Raw genomic sequence first — 27,065 nt, forward strand, 5'->3', positions numbered from 1 at the left:
GGTATCATCACGACTAGTGAAATTTTGGGTCGTGACAACCGATCACTATGGAGTTGCTCCTATGCAGGTGACTCTGTTTTTGTAGAGGCCTTCATGAGATGCTCTGGTTGTACAGTAACCTAGATATTGACCAGATTAATTGGTTAAGCATTTAATCATCAAACCTATGTTGGACTTATAAGGCTTCATTGTTTCACCCTCAATGGCTATGGGTATGTCACTATAGTTCTGAGTTTAACGTCGTCAGCTCGACTTATTACCTGTGTAATTCATCAGTCTATCAAAGTGACCGATGAATGTTGCTCAAAATATTCTCCAAAGTACAATTTTAGTCTTTGACCATTTACCTTAAACTTGTCACCTCCATTGTTCTGTTGGATTTCAATTGCTCCATATGGAGTAATATTTGTTACATTGTAAGGACCTGTCCACCTTGATTTTAATTTTTTCGGGAATAGCCTGAGTCGACTATTGTAGAGAAGCACTTGATTTATCATGCCATTTTTTTGTTTTTTCCTTAAAAAGTTTTGCATTTTCATAGGCTTCCAACCTCATTTCTTCCAACTCATTAACCTGAAAAAATCTAATTTTACCAGCAGAGGCTAATTCAAAGTTTAATATTTTTAGTGCCCAAAAAGCTTTGTGTTCTAATTCAACTGGCAAATGACAAGCTTTTCCAAAAACTAATCTATATGGGGACATTCCAATTGGCGTTTTGAACGCCGTTCGGTATGCCCATAATGCATCATCTAATTTTAAAGCCTAATCTTTTCTTGAGATTCCAACCATTTTTTCAAGAATTCTTTTTAACTCACGGTTGGAAACTTCAACTTGCCCTTGAGTTTGAGCATGATATGGTGTTCCTGTTTTATGAGTCACACCATATTTTGTCAGCAAAGCAGAAAATTTTCTATTCATAAAATGAGTCCCTTGGTCATTAATGATGACTCGTGGTGTCCCAAATCTGGTAAAAATATTTTTTTCGAGAAAATTGCACACAGTTCGAGCATCATTTTTCCTTGTGGGGATGGCTTCAACCCATCTTGACACATAATCCGCAGCCACAAGGATATATTCAAAAGAATGAGAGGAAGGAAAAAGACCCATGAAATCTATTCCCCAAACATCAAATATTTCACATACCTGTATTGATTGCAATGGTATCTCATCTCTCTTAGTGATGTTACCTGTTCTCTGACACCTATCACATTGTGCAACATATGCTCGGGCATCTTTAAAGAGAGTCTGCCAGAAAAATCCAGCTTTCATAACTTTAAAGGCTGTTCGATTTGCTGCATAATGATCTTCAATTGCTCCATCATGACAGTGATATAAAATTTTGTTCATCTCTTCTTCAGGCACACATCTTCTAATGATATTATCTGCCCAATTTTTAAAAAAGTAAGGTTCATTCCACAAATAATACTTTGCATCATATATAAGCTTTTTTCTTTATTGGTAAGAGAGATCTTGGGGTGTCCACTTTTCAACCAAGTAGTTTGCAATATCTGCAAACCAGGGTGATTGAGTCACAATTGAGTTAACTACAAAAATGTGTTCATCAGGAAATTCTTCCTTTATTTTGCTAAACTCAAGGGGGAGATTTTCTAATCTAGACAAATGGTCAGCTACTTGATTTTCTGTTCCTTTTTTGTCTTTTATCTCAACGTCAAATTCGTGTAGAAATAAAATCCATCTTAACAATCTAGGTCGAGCATCATTCTTTGCTAAGTGGTATTTTAAAGCTGCATGATCAGTAAAAATAGTGACCTTTGTTTCTATCAAGTAAGATCGAAACTTATCAAAAGCAAATACTATTATTAGTAACTCTTTTTTTGTTATGGCATAATTTAGTTGAGCCTCATTCATTGTTCTACTAGCATAGTAAATGGGATGAAAGATCTTATCCTTTCTCTGGCCTAAAACAGCTCCAACTGTTGTATCACTAGCATCACACATGACCTCAAAAGGTTGATTCCAGTCTCGGGACATTACATGGGCGGTTGATAACTTTTCCTTTAGGGTCTCAAATGCTTTCAAACAATCACCTGAAAAATCAACCTTAATATCTTTCATCAAAAGGTTAGTCAACGGTTTTGAAATCTTTGAAAAGTCTTTTATGAACTGTTTGTAAAAACCCGCATGACCTAGAAAACTTCTAATGCCTTTAACAGTTGTGGGAGGGGATAATCCTGCTATAAGATCAATTTTAGCCTTCAACTTCTATCCCTTTAGCAGTGATTTTATGTCCTAAAATAATTCCCTCAGTAACCATAAAATGAGATTTTTTCCAATTAAGAATCAAGTTTGTCTCTTCACATCTCTTAAGAACTAAGGTCAAGTGGTGAAGACAATCCTCAAATGTTTTGCCAAAGAGTGTAAAATCATCCATAAAAATTTCAAGAAAATTTTCAGTCATGTCAGAAAAAATTGCTGACATACAACGCTGAAATGTAGCAGGGGCGTTGCATAGACTAAATGGTATTCTCCTATAGGCATATGTTCCATGAGGACATGTGAAAGTTGTTTTGTCCTGATCTTCAGGTGCAATTGGTATTTGGTTATACCCTGAATAGCCATCAAAAAAATAGTAAAAATCATATCCTACAATTCTTTCTAACATTTGATCAATAAATGGTAAAGGAAAATGATCTTTTCTAGTGGCATCATTGAGACGTCTGTAATCAATACAGACTCTCCATCCTGTGACAGTTCTGGTAGGTATACATTTATTACTTTCATTTTTTATTACCGTCATACCTCCTTTCTTTGGTACTACCTGAACAGGGCTTACCCAAGGGATGTCTGAAATGGGATAAATAATACCTGCCACCAAAAGCTTTATGATCTCCTTTTTTACTACTTCCTGCATTGCTAGATTCAATCTCCTTTGGGGCTGGACTATTGGCCTGTAGCTATCCTCCATGAGAATTTTGTGTGTACAAACAATTGGATTAATCCCTTTGATATCTTCTATAGTCCATCCCAAGGCTCCTTTGTGTGCTTTCAACACTTCAATCAGTTTTTCTTCTTGTCCTGCAATAAGAGAAGATGAAATAATTATTGGAAATAATTCTTCCTCAAAATAAACATATTTTAAATGAGATGGGAGAACTTTGAGTTCAATTTTTGGTTGAACTTGTTCTGGTTGCATCTCCTCCTCTTCAGAATCTTTTTCTAGTATTTCGGCTTCTCTTCTGATGATAGGATCGTCATCTTGTATGGTGCCAGATTTGGCCAAACATCTTTCCATTGAGTCTGGAATCAATTGATCATCTTTGAATTCATCTGTAAGATAATGAAGCATGTCAATTGAAAAACACGAAGATCATGTCTCATCTCCTAAAAATCTTAATATCTTTTGCATATCAAAAATGACTCTTTCTTCATCAATTCTCAAAATTAGTTGTCCTTGATGGACATCTATGATTGCTCTACCTGTGGCAAGAAATGGTCTACCCAAAATAATTGGTTCATCGGGACATTCCTTCATTTCAAGTACTATAAATCTACAAGGAAAACAAACTTATCTACTCTTACGAGCACATTTTCAATTATTTTCTTAGGTTTCTTAGTACTTTGATCTGCAAACTGAAGAGAAACACCTATGTCTTTCATTTCACCAAGATTTAATTTTCTAAAGATAGAAAATGACATCAAGTTAATTGAAGCTCCAGAATCACAAAGTGCTTTTTTCAAACTATACTCCTCCCAAAGTGCATGGAATTGTAAATCTACCTGGATCACCAAGTTTTGTGGTAGCTTATTTTGAAGTATAGCACTGCATTTTTCAGTAATCATCACCACAGAAACTTCTTCCAATTTCTTTTTACTTGAAAAAATTTCTTTTAGGAATTTGGCGTAAGAAGGCATTTGCAACAAAGCATCAGTGAAAGGAATATTAATGTGAATTTGTTTAAAAATCTCCAAAATTTTTAAAAATTGATTATCAAGCTTTTCTCTTTTCAGCTTTTGTGGAAAAAGAATTGTCATAGGGAAAGGAGTCAATTTTTTAATATTGTTTTCTTCTTTTTTCTTGTCTTCTTTCTCTTCAGATAGTTCAGAGGGTATTTCAACATTCTTACCCTTGTTTACCTGTCATTCTGACTGGTCTGCATATGGTTCATCAAGCTCCTTACCTGACCGTAAGGCGATGGCCTTAAGGTGCTCCTTTGGATTTTTCTCTGTATTGCTTAGCAAGGGACCTTGAATCTTTTCTGACACAAGAGTTGCCAATTAGCTTAATTACATTTCCAAATTTTTGAGGGCTGAACCTTAGCTTTCCATCTTTTCATCAGTGACCTTAATGTACTTATACAAAAGGTCATCAAGACTTGAATGAGCTTGTTGAGGCCTTTGCTGATATGGCCCTGCTTGTTGATAAGGTCTATAGTTTGGTTGCCCACGGTTCTGATTCTGGTCTCCCTACGAACCTTGTACCTGTTGCTTCTGGAAGCTTTGAGAGTTCTCTGCACTATTTGGATTGCTCCATTGAAATCCTGGATGCTTTTGTGCCATTGGAATCCCAAAAGGGTATGGTTTATAACCGACAGAATGGACATGTTCGTCATTATGATTATTTGCTTGACATTCATGGTTCAGATGGTTTCCTCCACACATGTCACAAGCCTCAGATTAGCTTGGTTGTTGTGTATTCACCTAAAAAGATTCAAACTTTTGTGCCAAAGAAATAACTTGTTGCATTAGTGTATTTAAGTTATCAACCTGATTTACCGTAGCAGCCTTCTTGATGATTACACGCTCAGATAGCTATTGGATGGCATTCTCAGAAATCTCGTTCAACAATTGCAATGCTTCCTCCGTGGTTTTTCCCATTACAGAACCTCCTGCAGCTGCATCAATCACATTTCTAGAAGAGGGTTTTAACCGGTGATAAAAAATATACAATTGCATGTGTTCAGGAATATTATGGTGTGGACATTTTCTAAATATTGCTTTTAATCTTTCCCAAACTTGATAAACTGACTCAGTGTGAGTCTGCAAGAAATTAGATATTTCATGTCTTAAATTGGTGGTTTTGGCAGGGGAAAAATATTTATTTAAAACCTTTTGGGTCATCTGGTCCCATGTGGTAATGGAACCTTGTGGCAAACTTCGCAACCAAGTCTTGGCATCTCCTTTTAAAGAAAAGAAAAATAGCCTTAACTTGATAGCTTCAGGAGGTACTCCATTATACTTAGCTGTTTCAACAAGTTCCAGAAAGTCAATTAAATGACTATGTGGATCTTCACTTGCGTCTCTAGTGAAGATGCAAGACTGTTGAATCGTATGAATCAGGCCAGTCCTGATTTTAAAGTTGTTGGCTACCACTGGAGGTTTTCTGACACTAGATTCACAGTCGAAGCGGTCAGGTCTAGCATAATCCCTTAGGATTCTGTTTGCTGGCCTTGGTGCTACTTCATCAAACTGATCCTCCACATGGACTGGTGGTTGAATGTCTTCTACTTCCTGATTCTCCATTACTTCACGATTTATGCTTTGAGAAGATGATATTTATCCTTTCCTGCACAATCAAAGAGATTTTTTAATTTCTGGATCGTAACTAGCCAACTTTTTTGTAGAAGTGCGGGTCATAAACTACTTAAAATTTTAAAGAGAAAAAAAACAAAAAATAAATTAACAATAGTTTCTAAAGCAGTACTAGTAGTTAATAAAATAACTAAAGAAATTTCAAAGATAACAAAAATAGTTAGAGAATAAAAAAAGTACGATAATATATATTAAGTATAAGTAAAGCTAGTACTAGTAAATAATAGTAATTAGAGATAAATTTAGAATAGTATTTGTAGATAAAAGTACTAGTAATATTATACTAAATATACTAAAGGAAAACTAATGATAGAAGTAGTAGGAAGTACTTAATAGTAGATAGTGAAAATACTGACCGAAATAATAATAATAATAATAATAATAATAATAAAAAAAAAAATTCTCAAATTAGTAACAAAATATTTAATCTGAAGTAGATGTATACCAATCCCCGACAGCACCAAAAATTTGACGAGGCCAATGTGTATTGGAATTTCCTGCTCGTACTCTGTCAAATTCTAATATAGTTTAAGATATCGTCCCACAGAGGCTGGATAATCTATGCTATAGATTTGTAATATTTTAACTACTATTTGAGAAAATCAAATTGATGAAAAGGGAGTGAGGTTTAAAACTCGTTAATTACTTAAACAAAACAAATAACTTTTGGAAGATTTATAATTAAAAAGAATTGGGAATCATTGAATTCACTTGATAATATTACTATAATAAATTCTCAATTTCTATATTTATTTCTCTAAAGAATAATTACTTATTTCTAATACAATTATATTTTGCTTACTAAGAAATAATCAATTAATAACACTCCGTGAGAATTATGTTAATTAATCAATTTAAGACTAGTGACGTTTAAACCGAAATATTTTTCTTGCTTGAATTATGTTAAAAGAAAGTAAAAATTTCGTGAGAATATTTTTACTAAGGATCAATAATCTTGCCTACAATAATTCCTCTGTGAGAATTAAAACTGAGGCAAGCAAGATTACTGACTTGAAATAATAGTTTACTGACTATTTTATTCATCAGTTATTATATATTAATTTTGCTCCGCGAAAATTACAAAATTAATATATGAATAACTTAGAGATAAAATATATAGATATTATGATAGAATAATTAAAATCATCATTTCAGCATAGTATGAAATGTAAATAAAAGGTTTCAAGCCAAGAATATATAAAAACTAAAATAGTATTATAAAATATATCAAGCTTCATCAACTATCCCAACAAAAAGAAATTACTCCATTATGGATAACAAAAGCTAAAAAGGATATTTAGAAGACTAAAAATGTTTTTACTATAAGAAAAGAAATAAAGACCAAGATTAGTTCTTGTCTTACAAAGATTGGATATCCTTATACAAAGAGAGCTTGCTATTTATAGGAAAAGATGAGTAACTTTTGTCATGTTCCACTTTTGCGAATGCGAAACCCATGTATGCAAAATGACCTTTGTGTACGTAGATTATATATATGCAACTATGGCACTTGTGCTTCACTCTTGACTTCATGAGTTACTTTTGCAAATGTAGATTCCATGTATGCGAATGTGACCTTTGCAAATATAGATTCCACGCATGCATCTATGACTCTTTTGCTTCCATTCATGACTTCATAGGTTAGCCTTGTAAATGTAGAATCCATATATGCGAATGTGACCTTGCGTATATAGATTCCACATATGCAACTATACTCCTTTTCATCTCTAATTGTCTCTTTACATAAGCTCATATGTATATTTCACATTTGCGAATATGAACATGACGTGTGCAACTGTGGTTTTGCTTCATTCCCTTGTCTTTTAGCTTCTTTCCTTCTTTTTCATAATTTCTTTTTCCTACAAGATTTGTAAGAAAATATGCGAGGATAGGATATTATTATTCATATTTTATTTTAAAAACTTATTTTTTACTATAAAATAACATGAATAATTTATATCCATCAGTGCCAAAGACACGCCCCGATGATCCATCAACAGAGAGAAATGCTCCACTCGGTCATGTCTCTGTGGCCATTTATGAAGTGGGAAATGGACATCGTCGGTCCCCTGCCACAGGCACCCCATAAAGATCAATTCATATTGTTCATGAACGATTATTTTTCCAAATGGGTCGTGGCCCAGGCATTCGAGAATGTCCGAGAGAAAGAAGTCATTGACTTCATCTGGGATCATATAATATGCCGATACAGGATACCAGCCGAGATTGTTTGCGACAACGGAAAATAATTCGTCGGCAGCAAGGTGAGTAAGTTTTTCAAAGATCAAGAAGATATTATCAACACCTTATCACCCTAGTGAGAACGGGCAGGCAGAATCAACAAACAAAACTATACTCCAGAACCTGAAAAAGAGGTTGACCGGCTCGAAAGGAAAATGGAAGTAAATCTTGGCTGAAGTCCTATGGGCATACCGTACGACTTCGAAGTCAAGCACCGGGGACACCCCATTTTCTTTGGTCTACGGAGTCAAAGCCTTAATACATGTCGATGTGGGGGAACCGAGCCTCAGGTTCCAGTATGCTACCGAAGAGTCAAACGGTAAGGCCATGATCATGAGCCTAGAACTGTTGGATGAAAGGCGAGAGCCCGCCATGGTCCGGTTGGCCGCCTAGAAGCAGCGAATAGAAAGGTATTACAACCGAAGAGCCGGTCTCTGACACTTTCAAGTCGAGAACTTGGTATTGAGAAAGGTAACATTACACACCAAAAACCCAAACGAAGGGAAACTGAGCCCGGATAGGGAAGGACTGTATCGAGTTGTTGGAATAATCGGCAAAGGCTCATACAAACTCGAAGCGGGAAACGGTGTTCAACTACCAAACAACTTGAACGTGACACACTTAAAGCGGTACTACTACTAAGGTGCAAACTTAATTCCTTTTTAACTTTGTTATATTACGGATTAAGATATGCAGGTACTCGGTCAAGGGCGGATGTGGCAATTAGGTCTGAAAGCACGTGTTGCACTTTTTTTTCCTTGAACTGGTTTTGTCCCAAAGTGGTTTTTTCTGCAAGGTTTTTAACGAGGCAACAGTAAAACGTGCTACCTTAGATTTGAAGACCGGACTTAAACCAAAATCGATGATCGTTTGCATCAGATCAACAAGAGAGGGCTCGGATACATAGGGCCATTACCCCTATATTAAGATCTTTGGCAAAGGAAAATATTTTTAGCAAAGGAAAAGAAAATTTTATGTGCCAAAAGCTAAGGCTTGGTAGTTAGGATTCATTGTAAGGGTCAAACGGTCATGTGAATTGTGTCCACGTAGTCCACTCTAGCCACGGCACAAGGTTTATACGCCTCCGATCGTGTACCTTACATATTAAGTAATGAAAGAAATTTCTACGTCCCTTACACTTTATTACTGCGCATCTTACTTCTTTGATCCTGGATCCTAAAGCCCACGGGATACCCCTACTCGGGGATTATCGTCCGATAAAAATTCGGTTGACCCGGGCTACCAAATCCCGGAGGCACCAAGCCTATTAGGCAGTGCCCGAATATGAAAGGCTATGGCCACCCTAAAAATGACTCGGAGACGTCCGAATTTCGTAACCAGAAAGTAAGTCCCTTACGAAAAATCGAAACCTATAAAAAGGTAACTCTCAGCAAAGACATCGTCTAAGATACTTAAGCATATTAAAGGACTTCGATTTTATCGAAGACTCAAAGCTAAAAGTAATCCGGAGTCACCATCGAAATCATATGGGCCTCCAAAGAAAGGATACTCTAGTCTACATTTGATTTTATGCTAAGGCATTAAAAACGATACACAAATAAAAAATTACAAATAGATGCTGGAAAGTAAAGATACGATATTACCAAAAAAGGAAAATTTTTATATATTTCAAAAAATATTTATAAAAGCACGATAAAATGACCTCAAAATAAACAAAAAAGAAAATACACAAGGAAAAACTAAAAAAACACTAAGGCATTTATGCCTGGTCTTCACCGGGGCTCGATTCATCACCAGAGCCGTCGGAACCAAACGGAGCCTTTTGGACCCTATGGCTCGTAGAGCTCCTTTGCCTTGGCCTCGAGTCTCTTGGCTTCTTCAATCTCGACCGACAGGTCAAAACCTCACGCATGGATCTCCTCGAGGGTCTCTCTCCGGGATAGCCGCTTTAGGTACTCGGTCTTCGCCTTTAAGCGGGCCTCAGCTACCACCATATCAGCCTTGTACTGGGCCAATATTTCCTCGATGTCAGAAGAGATTGCATCCAATTTGGAACTCAGTGCGACATATTCTTGTCCGAGGGGATCCTGTTCCGCGACGGTCGAGCTCTGTTGTGCCCGAAGACCATCATTTAGCTGAAACCACTTATCGGCTTTGTCCTTTGACACCTGGAGTTGGTTCTCGAACGATGCCAGCTTCACTTTTGCAGCTTCTTTGTCTGAAGCCAGCAGGTCCATCCTGCCCTTCCACGCCTCGGTCATGGCCTTGACCTCATCCATCTCAGCCCGAAGCTTGTCGATCAGGTCTATCTTCTCTTGGACCTGCGCAGTTGTGCTGTTAGTCACCACTACTAGCTTCTTACTTTTAGCCTCAGAGATCTTTACCTTTTCAATCAGGTTGGCAAGTTCCCCCTTCAAGGTCGAGGGCTTCTTCTTGCTGCTCACTAAGAGCCTTATACATGTCCTTCTTTCGGACTTGCTCTTTGAGCTCGAACTCGAGCTGGATGATCTCCAAGCGGGATCGGAGGAAGCTTTCATGATGAAGAATTGAAGCCTGAAAAAATAATGAAGTTATTAGAGCACATTAAAAACCAAGTAAGATTCATAAAGCGGTACAAAGGGCAGACGCCTTACCCGGTTTAGCGCCTGTTGCGCCTCATTGAAGAGGCTCGACGTGCCCACTTCATTCATCTTTGCCTGTCCTCCTCGGTCACCAGGCATCGAAGGTAGTTGGCTATGCACACCCGAGCAGACAGGACTCAGGCGTCCACCGGGATTGTAATAACGACCGTTCTCTTGCGCTCGGAGTCTACACTCGGAGCAGGAAATTGCTTCACTAATTTTGGGCTTGAACTCGGCTCGCCTGTTCCCGATGGCACATCCTTTTTCGGGACCTCAAGGTGACCAAGCCCGGATAAGTCCTCCACGTACGACCATATCCATGCCATCGAAGAACGTGTTGAGGGCATTGCCTGGGCCCTGCGCCATCTCGTTTGATTTCTCTTTGCCCACTTGAGCCTCTTCGAGCATGGACAAAGTATAGGACGGCGTCTCCACGATGTCGATGACACCAACTACCTCCTTCGGGACAAGAGCGGCTTCCCGAGAGGCCGTGGCCCTTTGGTTCCCCAGCTAGAGGAGGATCTACCTCATGGTCATCTTTACCGATTGCTACATGCTCCCCCTCATTAAGGGTCGACCCATGAGCAATAAAATGGTCATCCTCCTAGGGGTAATCCCTGAGCCGGTATAGGGAATCAGAGTCCGGTACCCTGGACTTGGTGCTCTTTTTGGTTTTCCGTACCCGGATGGTCACCTTCTTCTTTTTTGCCTCGGCACTTGGGGAACCCGAGGACTTTCTTTTCTTATTCGTTTTCTCCTCCTTTGCGGCGTCCCCGGGTTGTACCGAAGCGGAGGGTTCGACAAGCGAGGACGGATCCTTCTCCTCATCTAACGGCCTGAGTTCCGTGGTCTTAGGCAAACCTGTAAGAAAAAAGAAGACTTAGCAATTTGTAAGCTAAAAGTACGAAGGAAATTATTCGGGAAAGACCCTCACCGTGGGAACGGGCCTCCCATTTGCCCCTCAAAAGCTTGTGCCATGTGCGTTCGAAGTAGGGCATCTGTTTGCAGATCCCTTCGATCCACTTCTTGAAACGAGGAACTACATTAGGAACTTGGCAACAGTTGCACGGTGACAAACACAAGCAATGAGAAAAAGAATAAAGGGAAATGACAAATACTCATGAAGGAAAAAACTTACGGGGTGCGTTCCACTTCTCGAGGAACGGCAAGAATTTGGCAGATATGAGGTCTTCGGTTTTCACCCGAACGAACCTCCCCTACCAACCTTGGTCTCGATCCTCATCGATGCTCGAAAACGGAACCTTTCTTGCTCAGCGAACGAGCTTAATCAGCCCCCCTCGGAAGATTTGGGGACTGTATAGGCGAAGCAGATGGTCGAGGGTGAATCGAATGCTTCTGTGTTGTTCACAAAGTATCGTAGAAGAATTACGATCATCCAAAAGGACAGGTGGATTTTTCCAAGGCACACCTCGTACCTTTTGCAGAAGGCAAGGACTATGGGGTCCACCGGGGCGAGCGTGAAGGGGTAAGTGCAAACACTTAAATACTCCTCCACGTGAGTAGTGATGTCGTCATTAGGCCCGGGGACGACCACCTCTTTACCCTCCCAGTTATAGTCCGCCCGGAATGTGGGTAGTGTTTCCTCAATAACAGAGCATATGTACCTCCATGCTCCCTTGCCTCGATCCTGTTGACTTGAGGCCCTCTCGACGTAGAAATCATTTCCGATAGAGCAACGTACGAAGCTCGTCAAGGGAGGCTCCTAAGCCACCTCGGCATCTATGGCCGGGTTGGAAGATGAAGGAGCAATTTTTTGAGGCACTGACTTGGAAGATTTTGCCATCGTAATCTGGAAAATATGAAGGTTTGAAGGAAGAATATGAATATCTGAAGATAGGATGAAGGTATGAAGGTCTAGGTTAAAGATCCAAAGGGAATGTATGAGGATTGAAGATGAAGAAATGAAGGTTTGAGGAGCAATGTATGAAGATTTTGAGAAGTTAAAAAGAATTAGGGAATTCGAGGTTAAGTTCTGGAATAAAAATGGAAGAAGTGAAAAAGGATCGGAGCTTTTATAGAGGAAGAACAATCAATGCGCGACATTTCGCATTCGAGGGCAGTCAATCGGCGACTGCCACGTGCCCGAATTCAGAACGACGCGACTGATGGGACGTTTTATTGACCCCTCATCTCAGTTGTAACGTACGAAAGAAGAAATCGGGGTTCACCTATCGCTTCCCATCGTTTCGGTAAACCTATTCTTCGGAAAACGAGGGGACTATCTGTGTACGGGTAAAATCGGGGGTAATTCCTACCCCGATTTCCCGATGAGAAAACGGAGGGAGAGCACGGATGCACGAGACCCTTCATATCAAGATCCAGGAAGAGTGAACAATGTGCCTGTCATCGGGTATGACAAAGCGACGCGTCGCGGGCCAAGAATGAGATCTAAGACCTCGAGAGACACGGTGAACGATTACGCATGATAGATAGAGAGTCGTGATACTCGCACTCAACCGGATATCACGGCACAAATCTCGCTCAATATCGATTATGGATCAGTAATTACCAGGAAAGAAAGATTTTTACTTTTTTTAGACTTGTACTAGGGATGAAACTCTCCTACTATATAAAGGGGAAGTTTTTCTTTGATAACACACATTGTAACTCGCAAATCAAAGCAATACAGTTTATTTTCTATTTTTTTAGCTATTGTTAAAGTTTTTGCTCATTTGATCTGTTCTTCATTCACGACTGGGCTTGAACTGAGGGTCCAACCGAGGGTGAGGTCATTGGTTAGCCTAAGCTTAGGCTTGGCTATAATATAGCAATTGGTTTGATCGTTTATTTCATCTCTAATTCGTTTATTTGATATTCTTAATTATTCGGGTTGAATTAAATCACATATTCTTAAAATCGCATACAAATTTAATTGTTACCCAATTTTAGGGTAGACGCTACTGATCCCATGATATATCACAAGGCATTTCAAGATGGACTTGATACCATCGCAACTTACATGCCTAAGCCTGAAAATTGCAATGATATAGTATTCTTGCCTATCCGTTTTTCCAAAACCCTTCCCTATTATTTCTTTATGTTTTCCCAAAACCTTTCCCTATTATTTAAGTTTCGTCTTAAATTTATTGCTATACCAACGGCATCTTCTAAACATATCAAAGTTCTGTATTAATGTGGAAGCAGCTCCATTAACACTGTCACCAAAAGTACTCAAATTAATAATTGTAAAGCTTCCCTTCATTACGGGTTTTGAGATTAGGCAATTGTATTGCAGGAAAATATGAGAAAATGGTCAAATATATCTATGTATTATTAGTAAAGGTTTAAATGTACACATCGTTATACTTTGAGTCCAAATATATCTCTGTTGTTATACTATTGGTTCAAATATACCCATTTTCCGTTAAGTTTGTCCAAAGTGGACATCCAATCCTACGTGGCACTGACATTTGATGAGGTGGATGCCACATGACCTGCCACCTCAGCGCCCCTAACCCATTTTACCCCTCTTCTATTTTTTTTCCACCATTATTACGGCTACCATAAAAAATATTGTATTTCAATTTTTTTTCTTTTATATATGGATTAGGGGCACTGAGGTGGCATGCCATGTGGCATCCACCTTATCATATATCAGTGTCACGTAGGATTGGATGTTTACCTTGAACAAACTTAAGAGAAGAGGGGTATATTTGAACCAATAGTATTATGGTCGGGGTATATTTGGACCCAAAGTATAACAAAAGATATATTTAAACTTTTTTTCATAGTACAGGGGTATATTTGGCCCTTTGACGGAAAAAGAATGATAAAATCTTTTAGCTTGCGTTTGCACATAGATTTGGTTGAAATTTTTTTTTAAAAAAAAATTAAAGATGAGATAAAAAAATAATTTTTGAAAGTTGATATTGTGTTTAGACACGCATTTTACTTAAAAAGAATTTGAAGTTTTGTGAGTACAAAACATAAAAAACTACAAGATGGTTAAAATCTACAAACAAAAAACAAAATTTGAAAAAAGCTCCCAAATTTTATGGCCAAGCGGGAACTATTGGCGGTTCAAATTTTCAATTATGCAGTTTATTTATTTTTCAGCAACAAGCCATAGTAATCCATAATTATATCAAAATTTGGGATCTCTCTATTATAACGTATTATGAGAAATCTAGTTCTCGTTCTCAAGACAAGCAACAAAACAGAGAAAAATAAAGCAAAAATGGATAAACTCAACAACGAAGTACAGCTTTCCCAGATTAAAAGAAAAAACAAGGATAGTCAAATCGCAATTGTGTTCGCATAAGGTAGAGAAGAATATTTAGCATGTGCCCTGGTATTAAAAAGGTCTATGCTTTGAAATGCATCAGTCAGTAGAGATGCGACCGAGAGAAAATATAGAATGGATTGAAGTTATGTACATTGAAGTTAGAGAGGTATATACCTACACAAACAGAGGATGGAAATGAAACAAAACCATATGGGTAGATCCTTCTATTTATTCAGGACAAACCCTTTTAAGCAAGTCTTCGAGCTCGCAGCTCATTTCAGTCCCATCTTCCTTAATTCTCAGTAGCATATCCTCTGCTGTTCTGTTGGCAACTATGTAAGTGCGAAGCAATAAACTATAGACATCACTGCTAAGACAATTCAGCTTCTTCAAATACTTGTAGAACTCCTCAGCACCATCAACATCTCTCTCTTCTACAAAATACTCGAGAAATTTATTGATCATTTCGTATTTTGGCTGCCATTCGTTCTTCTTTACTCGAGAGGCAGCTGCTTCCATGCACTTCATAGCAAGATTGATCTGACGATTCCTCAAAAAGAATGCCATGAACATTTCCCACGCCAAGAAGAAAGGACCTTGTGATCTCTTCAAAGCATGATGAAAGACTTCCTCCGCATCGTGTAACATGTCATGTCTCAGATAAGCCCCAATTACACTATTTGCCAGCCTCATATCATAACTGGAGCAGCTTGATTCCCATTCCTCGTAGCATTTCTTTAAACCATTTATGTCATTAAGCTTACCGAGGGACTGAAGCATGACAAGATAACTAGAATTGGTTGTTATCGAGAAATGAGATTTCAGAGAATTCCAAATACGATAAACCCCACCTAGATTAGATATTCCAGCATGCAAACTAATCAAATAGTGGTATGCCTCACGATTACGAGGTCCCATCTCTTCCTCAAGCTTCTTTAGAGCCAACTCAGCTTTGTCATGAAGCCCAGCCTTAACATAGGCAACAGCCAAGTTACTATATGTGGTCCAATCACACTCCTTTGCATTCTCCTGCTTTATCTCCTCAAAGACTCTTTCCACTCCTTCTATATCACCTAAACAAGAATAGCTATTCATCAAGATATTATATGTAAATGTGCATAGTGGAACCTTTCTGCTCTTCATTTCCTGTACCAAAGGGGGCACTTTTTCTGGTTGCCCTAGTCTCATATACAAGGACATAAGATTGTTGAATGCCAATGATTTAGATGTGAAATTCAATTGATCCATTTTCTCAAAGAGGGACAACGCCTTGTCTGTCATTTTTTCAACACAGTAGCAATTCAAGAGTGCTCCATAAGTGCTTTGATTCTGCATGGAAGGTGAGAGGCCGCCAAAGTAATTTTCAGCTGCAGTTATTCCTTGAACTTTTGCTATGAGATCCAAACGTACTCCATAATCACCAAACGATAAGTTTATACCTCTTTTCTCCATCCATTCCATTATCTGCATCAATACATAAATATCAGCTCATGATGTTCAAAATCACTTTGATGTGGATATACTCCACCTGGAAGGCATACCATAACAATGTCTGCACAAACATATTTCTGGCAAACAGTTGACAGAAAAATATAATGCAATTGTGGCAGCTAAAATATCTCCTCTCTAGAGCACAACTTTAAAAAATCTAACTAGCTTGTTATAACACAACCACCATCTATGCCTTGTCAGTTATCGCAAACTATTTCGGGTCAACTATAAGAATCTTGTATATACATTCCACTATATTCAGGGCATCCATTCCAATACCAATAAACAATTTGTCTCATAATAAGCTTGTTGCTACTTGATATATTTACATCTTAGACAGGAACTGGTACAGCCTGAAAGCATGCCCTGTGTGGTTGTTCTTCGAAAAGGAAAAGAATGGAGAAGAAATAATGAGCCAATACACTCTTATTTCATAAAAGCAATCAAGAACTTCACAACAATGACAATTTGAGATCCCTTTTCGCTTACAAATTGGAAAAGATGAAGCTTGGCCTGCATATTTTTGACAGCTTACCATTGTCCATACCAAGCGCTCTCTTTTCCCCATACCATAAAGATTGTCATTCTAAACTTAATGTTTCCAATTCGCAAACTATATCAATCAATCATCTACACCTCAATCCCGAATTAGTTAGAGTTGACTATATATGAATCATCTACATCCATTCTGCTCTATTTGGATTCATTTGATTTAATAACAAATAACTAGACCATTAAAGCACTTTAAAGTTCTGTAAAAGAATTCTCAATATCTCACACTTATCCCTACACTCCACAGACTGACAAATACCATTTAAATTAGTTGGATCAACTATATAAATACATCTATTCCATTTTACCAGCCAATTTCATTTTATTACTAAACAGTTTGGCCTTTAATGCAATTTAAGGATTCTCTAAAACAGTTTCCCCGAATCTCACATTTACCGTACACAGAAATACAAGACTATAGGGCTTATCCAGTTGCGAAGGCCGAGGGACTTGTGACTTAGATCACAGCTTTGAGCTCTGTACCATGCAAACTAAGCTTGGTATTTAAGTGGAGAAGGGTAGAGGACGGGCTCATTATCCCCAAGTTTTGCCGAATTTTTCAGTCATAAAAAAGCAGTTACACTGACATACAAGTCTCTGACCAGACTAAGAAAATTCTTGGTAAACACTGAACCTGTAAAACACATTAGTAAAACCTGGTGCAGTTCAAAAGTGGGTTGAGGTAATAATAAAGAGATTCCAGAGTGTAGACCTCAAGGGCATGTTGGTATCTTTTATATTTACGCAACTCCTTTATGCATTTCTCCAGCTCATACTTCTTCACTACTCTGCCTTCTCTCATGTACTCATTTATTGTTTCAGTCACCGACCCTTTTGTTGCTCCCAAAGCCGACAATCTACGGTAGAGCCGCCCATCTCCTCCACGCAGCTCCGCTGCCTCTGCCGCCGTACATAGTCTTCTGAGGTTCACTGGTGTTTCGTTTGAAATCTGGCGGGTCAAATTCCGGATCATTTTGGCCCGACAACTTCCTCCAGTATAGCTCAAGCTCGCAGGAGATACAATCCTCGCATTCCCAAGGGTTTTTACTAGGGTTTAGCATTTTCCTCTTTTGTTTTCTTTCGTCTGAACGTGTTTGACTGGTTTAAGAAAAAAAAAAAAAAAATTTAAAGACTTTTGAAATTTATGATATTAAACTTAAAAAAAAAGGTTTAGAATACTTGGGTGGTTATAAAAAAATATTTTTTTTTAGATTAATTAAAAATTTAAATTAAATTATTTTTAAATTTAGAAAAGAATTTTTTTTTTTAACGGACCAAAAAAAAAATATGTTCATACAAACTAGGAAAACTAGGAGAGAGGGAGTACTTTTTTCTTTTTTACTCATCCTTATTTGTTCCGATTGAAGTAAAAAAGGAAAGTCAAAAATTAAAATGAGGAAATTTTACCAGAAGGATAAACTTGAAGGGAGGTTTGTATAACTAACTTTTATTATTTTCACTAATTTATAGATAATTATTCTTCAAAATGCACTACTCCGTCCAATCCACTTTATTTAATTTTTGACTATTTTCACTCATATTAAGGATTCACCTTTTAGTATTAATTAACGATGAAATTGACCATACTAAATTTAGTTTGTTCATTGAAAAATATAACAAATATTTCTAGGCTCTTTATTCCAAGAACAACTTTTTAAAAAAAGAAGTTAATTTCTTCTTGATATTTGAAAAAAATCGAATATTATAGATCACAAAAAAAGATTAAAAATCAATTAAAGTGGACCGGAGAAAGTAATAATTAAGATCAAATTCATGTAATCTAAAATGTGTTATCGGGACGCTAGTTGGCTAGGAGATTAGATAGTGTACTTGTTATAAGTGTCAGCTAAGGGTGGCAAGTGGGTCGGTCCGGGACCGGCCTGGGCCCGCGAGCTAAGTGGGCTAAGTGGGTCGGGACCGGTAGGACCGCTAGAGGTGGGCTTGAGTCGGTCTCGTGGGCCGGTTCTTGCCTAGGACCGGGACCGTGGCGGGCCCAACGGATATTTTTTAAAAAAAAATTAGTCGTTTGGCTATTTAAAAAAGAGTTGTTGGGCTTTAAAAAAGTCGTTGGCTATTTAAAAAATAGTCATTTAACTCCCCCAACTTAGTTTTAACCCCAAACTTTTTATAATTATACTTTTTTCCTAGTTTTAACTTTTTCCGCCACCACCTACGGAAATTCCTCCGAACCTTGAAGAATTTATGAAGTTTGTAAGAGATAGCATGTAACTTGTATGAATAAAAATTAGTATGTATGATTTAATTTGTATTTTGGCACATCTTGATTAGTTCTTTTTTCTTCTCAATGGTGGTTTAGCACCTTATTGTGCTCATTCCATAGGGAGGGGAAGACTAAGAAAGATATTGTCATATTTTTTATTGCTATAATAAAATTACAAGACATTGCTTTGAATATCTTTTTACAGTATTTTTGTCTTTAAATTTGAATTAAAAAATTAGGTCACAATTCTATAATAAATTTACAAGGCATTGCCTTAGATATTTTTTTAATATTTTTTTGTTAATTTCTATTTATTTATTTATTTATTTAAAAATCACAACTTAGTCGTTGGGTCCACTTAGCCCACTTAGCATGTGGGACCGACCCGTTTAGCCTGGGACCATGAGTTCATGGGCCTAGTCCCGGGCCGATTCCTATAAAAAGACCGTTTAGCCCAGGACCGCTAAGCCCGTTTATTTAAGGACCGGAACCGCGGCCCACTTGCCACCCCTAGTGTGAGCCTACTTGTTCTAGAGGCTTGCAAAAAAGACAAAAGTTTGCTATAGTACGTTTTATATTGCCAAGGAGCCCGAACAAAACTTAGCAGGCATTTGGACATAAAAAAATTTAATTTAAAAAAAAAAAATATTTGAAGTTAAGTTGAAAAATGATATTTGAAATTTGAAATTATGTTTCGACATATATTTCACTTGAAAACATATTGCTTTTTGTTCGTTGAGAAAAAAACAATTCTGAAAAAATAATTTTTTTGAAAAGACGTATTTTCGAAAAAAATTCAAAATTTCATGGATTAACACATTTTTTAAAAAAAAATTTAAAAAAAGGAATTTTTTTTATAGACAAACGAGTCCTTAATCAGTCTCAAAACAATGTAATTGGCAGTTCAATCTCGGATTCTCTTCCTCAACCCAATGATGAAAAGACTTCTGAAGAGCTTTGCTTGTAGATATACTTCATGCACATTTGGAACACATAGACCATCCACATTTGGAACACATAGACGCCCTTGGTACTTTAGTGTACCATCATCCATGCCAAGAGAAAAGTCATGGTCTTATATTTATGAATCCCATATTTTAGTTGTGATATCAATGGATCGTTGTATTGTTTCTCCTTAACTTCCACAACAAGCGATGATTCAGTCCTATTTTGTACAATCACCCCTCCTTCACGAGAGTCCGCAAGATGAACTCCCAAACTAGCAAATCGATGAACTTCTTTGGCCAATGGCATTTGATATGCCTCCATGTGTGCTAAACTACCCATGAGTTTCCTGCTACGAGCATTTGCCACCACATTAGCCTTTCCTGGATGATATAGAATATCAATGTCGTAGTCCTTGAGTAACTCAATCCATTTTCTCTGCTTCATATTCAATTCCTTTTGTTTGAAAATATATTGAAGTCTCTTGTGGTCCGTTAATACATCTACATAGACCCCATTCAAATAATGACGCCAAATCTTTAATGCAAAAACCACCGCCGCAAGTTCTAAGTCAAGTGTTCGATAATTCTTGAGTTGCCTATAGGCATAAATGATCATCTTTCCATATTGCATTATTAGTGGAACATCTATATTAGATTTCTCTTTCATATGACCTCTTATGAATTGAGTTATACAAAAAAATTCTTCATACAGTTACAATCTTATTAGTACTTGCAACTTGTTTTTCCAAATTTCTCAACAAAAGACATTACTAGGTCAGTTTTCTTATAGAACCATCTATTTCAAATGAATAACATCTACTAGCTTGCACGCATACCCTGATAACATCAACTTGTATGGCATTGCCTCAAATGTGAAGTACAGCCCTTTCTTAGTCACCTTCTTTCCTCATTATAAGTCTTATATGGTTTTAAGAAATCACTCTACTTCCCGTGTGAACATTCTCACAATCCCTCTTTACTGCTAAATACTTCCTAAAGCACATATCAACACCCTTCATATGTATTCAATTTAACAAAAGTCATTGGCCCGAACAGGGCCTTTTCTGAAACTTGAGATCCTCTTAAATGCTTCAACGATGACTTCTTGTTTTCCTTATAAGTGTAGGACTTAGTCCACCTGATTCCATCCTCGATGAGTAACTCACCTTATTTCCAGTATTGTAGTCACCCATAGTGTTTTCTGGTATTGCAGCCTAAGGGTTATCATGTTAAACATGTTTGGTTCGTAACAAATGTTCATCCTCTCTCAATCTGGTTCGAACATATGCAGGTACTATATTTCCTTTGTGACTGGAGCATTCATTCCCATCCCATTTTGCCCTTAATTCATAGTTGACAGCCTTATTGTGCCACACACTTATCTGCCTCTCATGAACTCGTAGTATCTTTGTGCCTGGTTTGTCGAGTTTATCACACCACCACTTCATCACTAGTAGTCCCACTTTCCAATGTAATATGTAGACATGAACTCTCTCTTAATCTTTTAGTTTATATTCAGCATCACTCAAATCGGCTGTATTACAGTTGATCCTTTATATCTTCTATTAACACTTGTGCTCTAGGCGAGTCCACCATTCTAATACGAACTATTTTGCGATAACCATGACTATCTCAATTTATAGATTTTCTTCCAATTTTTCTCTCCTCATTCTTCCTAGTTAGTGAATATCCATGCGCTCTTCCATATGCTACGTGGTTTTTTTCCCTTAGTTGGGAATTCATCATGCTCGCCTCTCGACACTTATTGGGATATCCGTGGGAAAGTGTGTTCATCCGTGTATCACTTAACACTTCTTTGCTTGTAAGATTCTTAAGAGACTCTCCATCAAGTCCAGATGCACTCTTGGGTTATTATCACATCACATTTATCTCTCCCACTCATTCTGTCTTTCTTAAAGCCTTAGAACTTTAGCTAAATCGCAAATCCGTGATTAACTCATTCTAAGAACTCGCAAGCCTTTCACATTTGATCTGTAGTACTTCCTTGGGTTCCATTGTCCATGACTTTCTAACAAGTATAAAACCCTTTTGCAAACCTTACTCTTAGTTTCTAGTATCGTTGACCCTGTCATGTATATTGTCACGTACTAAGAATTTATATTCCTTAACCCTCTACATTATTTTTGTACTAGTGGTTTATCATTTGCATTTTCTTTAAGGGAATCACGTTATCCCTTATCACTTTTCTAGACTACACATGTCACCAAAATATCCAAACATCATAGCTACATGGCCCCAGTCTCGTTTTATTGTACTGCGGTAGCTTCACCATGACCCTTCTCTCCTTACATGGGGTAAATGTTTTACATTTCGACACAAGTCTTGAATCTAGCAAATATTTCACATCTCTAGTCCTCTTGTATATGATTGACTATTAGGGAGATTTAAGTCCACATGGCATTAACCTCATAAGTTCTCTACTCTTATTCAGCCACATAGGCATGGGATCCAAATCACTCGTGTCAATATCCTTTTTAGAGTGTAACACAACTTCGCACATTCTTGGGATTTTTATAACATTGATAGTGCTAGGGTCTTCTCATTGTGGGTTCAATTAACTCTCCTTTCATTATTTTTTGTCTCGTGTGAGAGACCTACACATTTATCATTACTCTCCAGGCCATGCCTTTCATATATCACGTGCCTATGTAACAAATTTACATCTTAGAATCATACACATGGTTCCCACACTATCCATTTGTACTAGTTAAGCTTAGGTCTCATTTATCACGTCAATGCCTCTTTGGAGGTGGGTAATCACTTCTAGCACACTCTTCTCGTATAAAGTATGCTCATGGTACTATATACTTGTCTCATATAGCCATACCATTCATTCAACATGATACATATGCCATCTGTTTAATATCCAGGCCTTTACCTATTCGTCATGTCACATGACAACATTACTTGGAATAAACCAAAAGAGCATTTAAACTTACCTTGAACCTCAACGCACGAGTTAGAGGAAGAACAATTTCACAATTAGTTCCATCGCACGATTTAGAATATCAAAGAAGGGTATTATTCCTAAATGTCCAAGTAGCCCCCTCATTATAGATGTGGTCAACAACACACCGATAAGAAGGACTCTACTAGACACGGCTCTGAGACATCCTAGGACACTTTAAAACCTTAGGCTCTGATACCAAGTTTGTCACGCCCCAAAACCAAGGAGCGCGACCGGCGCTCAACCGAGTGAACCCGACCGAGCAAGCTTGTTAGATTTTCTTCTACCCAAACTCATCCACGAATAAAGATAATACATATTTTCATTAATTATACAAAAATGTGATCATGTCTCCAATACCAATAGATTACCAATAATTTTCATCATTTTTAAAGTCTCAAATGGGACAAGTAATACAACCACAACATAACATAGTTTGTCTTTTCCAACACCAATACACAACCCATACTATATCTACGGAGCGTCTATAGATAAAGATGAGTACAATGATAATACCGGAAAAAAATGATGCATGACCCCGGGATGAAGTGGGGCTCACCAAGTCAGCTGGGAAGAAGGTGCACTGCTATCACTAATCAATACCTCTTGATGTGGAACCACCTGCATCCATTTAAAGACGCAACGCCCCCGACGAAAGGGACGTTAGTACCGTCGAATAGTACTAGTATGAAAACCAAACACCAATTTAAAAATTTATAAATATAATATGAATATGATAAATCAGGGAGGAAATAGAATAATATAGATAACCATTGAAACATGAGTAAGCTTATCAAGAGCTATCAATAACATTTAGAGGATTTAAGATGAGATCCTTTGTAACCATCTTCACACAAAGCGGCCCCGCCGCCTCACCCGATGCATGCAAGTGGAGGTGTAAGTACAATACCACAACTCTACTCAAGCGGCCCTAGCGCCTCACCCCAATGTATGCGGGTGGATATATAACCACAGTACCAAGAACCTACACAAAGTGGCTATGCCGCCTTACCCCAATGTATGCAATGCATCAACGATACCAATACTAACACAAAGCGGCTATGCATCCTCACCCTAATGTATGCGGGTGAAAATGCATTAACGATACCAATACCAACATAAAACGGCTATGCCGCCTCACCCCAATGTATGCGGGTGGAGGTGCAGTCCCACAATACAATAATCCCTACACAAAGTGGTCATGCTGCCTCACCCCAATATATGCGGGTGGAGGTGTATCACAATCACAATCTCTACATAACTTGGCATAATAACTTTCACATAAATCACGACTTGAAATTATAACATGTGGATACACAATCCATAATTTGGAACACGTCCTCAATTTATAATGCAATATGATAAGAGCATTTGAAACACGAATTGAACATATATTTTTATCACAAAACTTATCGGAATACTCGATTTGTAATCAACATCTTGGAACTTACAAGGATAATGGGAATTCCAATTCTTAAAGAAGAATTTAGCCAACATTCCTCACTTGAGCTTCCTTACACTCTAAATATTCCGGAATTCTTAGCAACTTTAATCTATTTTAGAAATATAAAAAGTTAAATCAAAATTAGGATGATGATAACGGTTCTAGCTCATTTGAGCATTTTATCAAACACTAGATGTGCATTAAGGTTTCAAGGTCCTTTTATGGAGGATTCCATCATCCCACAAACCAATCTTTACCATTTTTAGCTCAACAATCTTCCTACACCCTTTGATAACACATGCATGTAAAATAAACAACTCTCATGCCCAAAAATTATCTTGCTAATTACCCATTTCTAGACAAAATTTGAAATTGAGGGTTAGGGTGTAGAATCTTACCTCTAGGATGAAGACCTAGTGAGTTTCCCTTCTTAATCTTCTAAAACTTGAGCAAGAATTGAAGAACAATATTGAAGAACACCTTCTCACTCTAGGGCACTCTCTCTCACTCTAAAATGTTAGATTTTCCAAAAAAAAATGGTCCACAATGCTTATATTACGAGATTGGGTCGGGGTATAAAAATAAGAGAATGGATACTCCGAAATTTCGGATCGGGCTACAGACTTGGCCTCGCGAGGGATATAGCACGGTCTAGCGTGCTACTGACCTGGCCTCGCGAGGGATATAACACGGTCTAGCGTGCTACAGACCTGGCCTCGCGAGCTCTGTAGCAAGCTACAGACCAGCCTTTTGGGTATTTGAATATAACTTCTTGTAGGAATGTCCAAATGAGGAACGATTTGAAGCGTTAGAAACTAGACTCAAAGAGCTTTAATTTGATAGGTATATCACCCCATAAGTCGTTATAGTTTGGTAGCAGCATGCGTTTGAAGTAGGATCTTGTGCGAATTAATTGAGACATCCTTTCCACTTAATGTATCCTACTTGCTCCACACGAATTCTTTTCTTTCACAAAACTCCTTAGTATGTTTCAACACACCTTAAACATATACTTTTCATTTCGAAATAATGTGGTTATATCCCATGGGTCTCCTTTAATACTCTAACATGTTATTCCCAAATACCATTGGCGTACTTTAAAATATTAAATCATTAGAAAAAAATTTAACGGGGCTTACACGGTGGCTCTTAATGGTGGCTCTCTGGGGTTCTAGAAAACACTCCGAAGAAAAGAAAAGCTAGGTTTAGAGTGTGTGTTTTGTCTGAAGATATTAAAACACACGTTCTACACGTTTGAGGATAAAGAGATGCATACGCATGTGAGAATCCGACGGTTATACACGAATGAGCTCATATCTGATTCATACAACATTGGGCTTGTAGTTGATTATTTATGTGTAGGCATTGGGAACAAAATTATTCATTGGTTTACATGATTGGGCTCATTCAGCTGATTGCTTCTTGGTCCTTCTAGAAGTGAATAGAAAAGAAGAGAATATTATGTTGAACCCTTTTTCTTTTTATCCATGTTCATCAACCTACATTGCCTGCTTTATTAACAGATATTTCATCCATAAGCTATGTATTTGTAAATGGTTTGACGCGAGTGCGGCGGAATTTTTGGAGTATTCGAGCAATATAATCCATAAGTGGCACAAATTAACAAAGCAATTGAAACTGCAACCGAAGTGGATAATTTACATTTGAGCCTATTCCATAATTCGTAGAGCGCTATATTAAAATTTTCAAAGGACAATAATGGGATTAAAGTTACAAGAACAATTTTGACGTATCAAAACAATTAAATACTACATATACGACACACGCTTGGAAAATAATAATTTTACACAACCTATAAGAAGCCCCATGACATTTTTCCCCCACCAACTCCAATAAAAATCATTCTACACAAACTATCACCATGATATTTCTCCCCCACCAATCTGATCAGTCTTCCATACTCGCCACTTGTTATGGATACAAAAATGGATCTTTCCTTCCTTTCCTCAATCTAGATGATAAGTTTGAAAGAAAAGCTATGCCAACTTAGACCAGAATATTCCGTAAACCAAGTATATCATATGGTATTGTGTCACTAAAATCATAGAAGTGAAATCAGAGACTACAAGTACAAAAATTTAAAAGAAATAACAATGCAACAACATAATACATAGAAGGAAAAAAAAGAACTCAGAAAAAAACAGAAATAGGGTCGTTCAAAATCGAACCGTAACCGTTAACCGAACCGTAAAATAGTTTATTGGTATCGGATTATCGGGGTAATGATTGTTGAAAGGATTAAAATTTTATAATTAACGATTTAACGAATTTGGGGCTGATTACTCAATTTATTTATCGGATAAACTGTTAACCCGTTAAATTTTTTTATATTTGCACTCAATTTGTTTCATCAACTTTGCAGGTTGTTTTGTTATATGAAGCCACCCCTTTGTTAATTTTGTTAGATCAATGCAGCCCTTTCTCAATTTCTTTATATTTAGTACATTGGCCATTGGATTCTAATCTTTGGCAGTTAGAGTATGCCAAACTACCTTCTCTAAACTTGGATTTAGATTCAATTTTTGTTGTTCTTGGTTGCCCTTTTAATCGCATATTAGTTTGTCGCTATCCTAAGCACTTAAATATCAAACACTATTTACATGAATTATCTATCAGATCTGTTTGTGGGTGTTTATTCGATATGGGTAAGTGTAAGTATTTGGTACGAGTAGTAGTAGTTTTATTGCTAATTCTTGTTATAGATTGCATAATCGACACAAAATATCCATACTTATATTACACCTATTCGGTGTAGTAAATCTAGACAAATGAAAAGTCCTGTGTTACATAAATATTTGTAAA

At 37.5% G+C, this 27,065-nt stretch overlaps 2 protein-coding genes and 1 non-coding gene across 3 annotated transcripts; 1 reads left to right on the forward strand and 2 right to left on the reverse strand.

Moving 5' to 3' along the window:
• Positions 1 to 2,209: 2,209 nt before the first annotated feature.
• Positions 2,210 to 3,993, reverse strand: LOC138907195 (uncharacterized). The gene is made up of 2 exons (XM_070197565.1): positions 3,579 to 3,993; positions 2,210 to 3,288 (listed from the first exon to the last, which is right to left on the reverse strand). Exons 1-2 carry the CDS (start codon positions 3,991 to 3,993, stop codon positions 2,210 to 2,212), a joined length of 1,494 nt encoding a protein of 497 aa, XP_070053666.1.
• A 931-nt stretch (positions 3,994 to 4,924) lies between these two features.
• Positions 4,925 to 5,031, forward strand: LOC117278638 (small nucleolar RNA R71). Its single transcript, XR_004508990.1, has one exon. It is a non-coding gene; the product is annotated as a small nucleolar RNA R71 (small nucleolar RNA).
• A 9,522-nt stretch (positions 5,032 to 14,553) lies between these two features.
• LOC104103913 (pentatricopeptide repeat-containing protein At1g02370, mitochondrial-like) lies at positions 14,554 to 17,751 on the reverse strand. The gene is made up of 2 exons (XM_009611873.4): positions 17,375 to 17,751; positions 14,554 to 16,083 (listed from the first exon to the last, which is right to left on the reverse strand). The coding sequence occupies exons 1-2, from the start codon at positions 17,633 to 17,635 to the stop codon at positions 14,848 to 14,850; spliced, it is 1,497 nt and encodes a 498-aa protein (XP_009610168.1). The 5' UTR covers positions 17,636 to 17,751; the 3' UTR covers positions 14,554 to 14,847.
• Positions 17,752 to 27,065: the final 9,314 nt, after the last annotated feature.

The sequence above is a fragment of the Nicotiana tomentosiformis genome, chromosome 1 (assembly GCF_000390325.3).
Source record: "Nicotiana tomentosiformis chromosome 1, ASM39032v3, whole genome shotgun sequence".
NCBI classification, from domain to species: Eukaryota; Viridiplantae; Streptophyta; class Magnoliopsida; order Solanales; family Solanaceae; genus Nicotiana; species Nicotiana tomentosiformis.

Excerpts from the sequence above, each read along its gene's own strand:
- LOC138907195 (XM_070197565.1), bottom strand. The coding sequence starts at position 3,993 with ATGACAATTCTTTTTCCACAAAAGCTGAAAAGAGAAAAGCTTGATAAT. Across the intron at positions 3,289-3,578 it reads TCTTCAGTTTGCAGATCAAA|ATGAATTCAAAGATGATCAA; the intron begins GTACTAAGAAAC and ends ATTATCTTACAG.
- LOC104103913 (XM_009611873.4), bottom strand. The coding sequence starts at position 17,635 with ATGATCCGGAATTTGACCCGCCAGATTTCAAACGAAACACCAGTGAAC. Across the intron at positions 16,084-17,374 it reads GATACCAACATGCCCTTGAG|ATAATGGAATGGATGGAGAA; the intron begins GTCTACACTCTG and ends GTATTGATGCAG.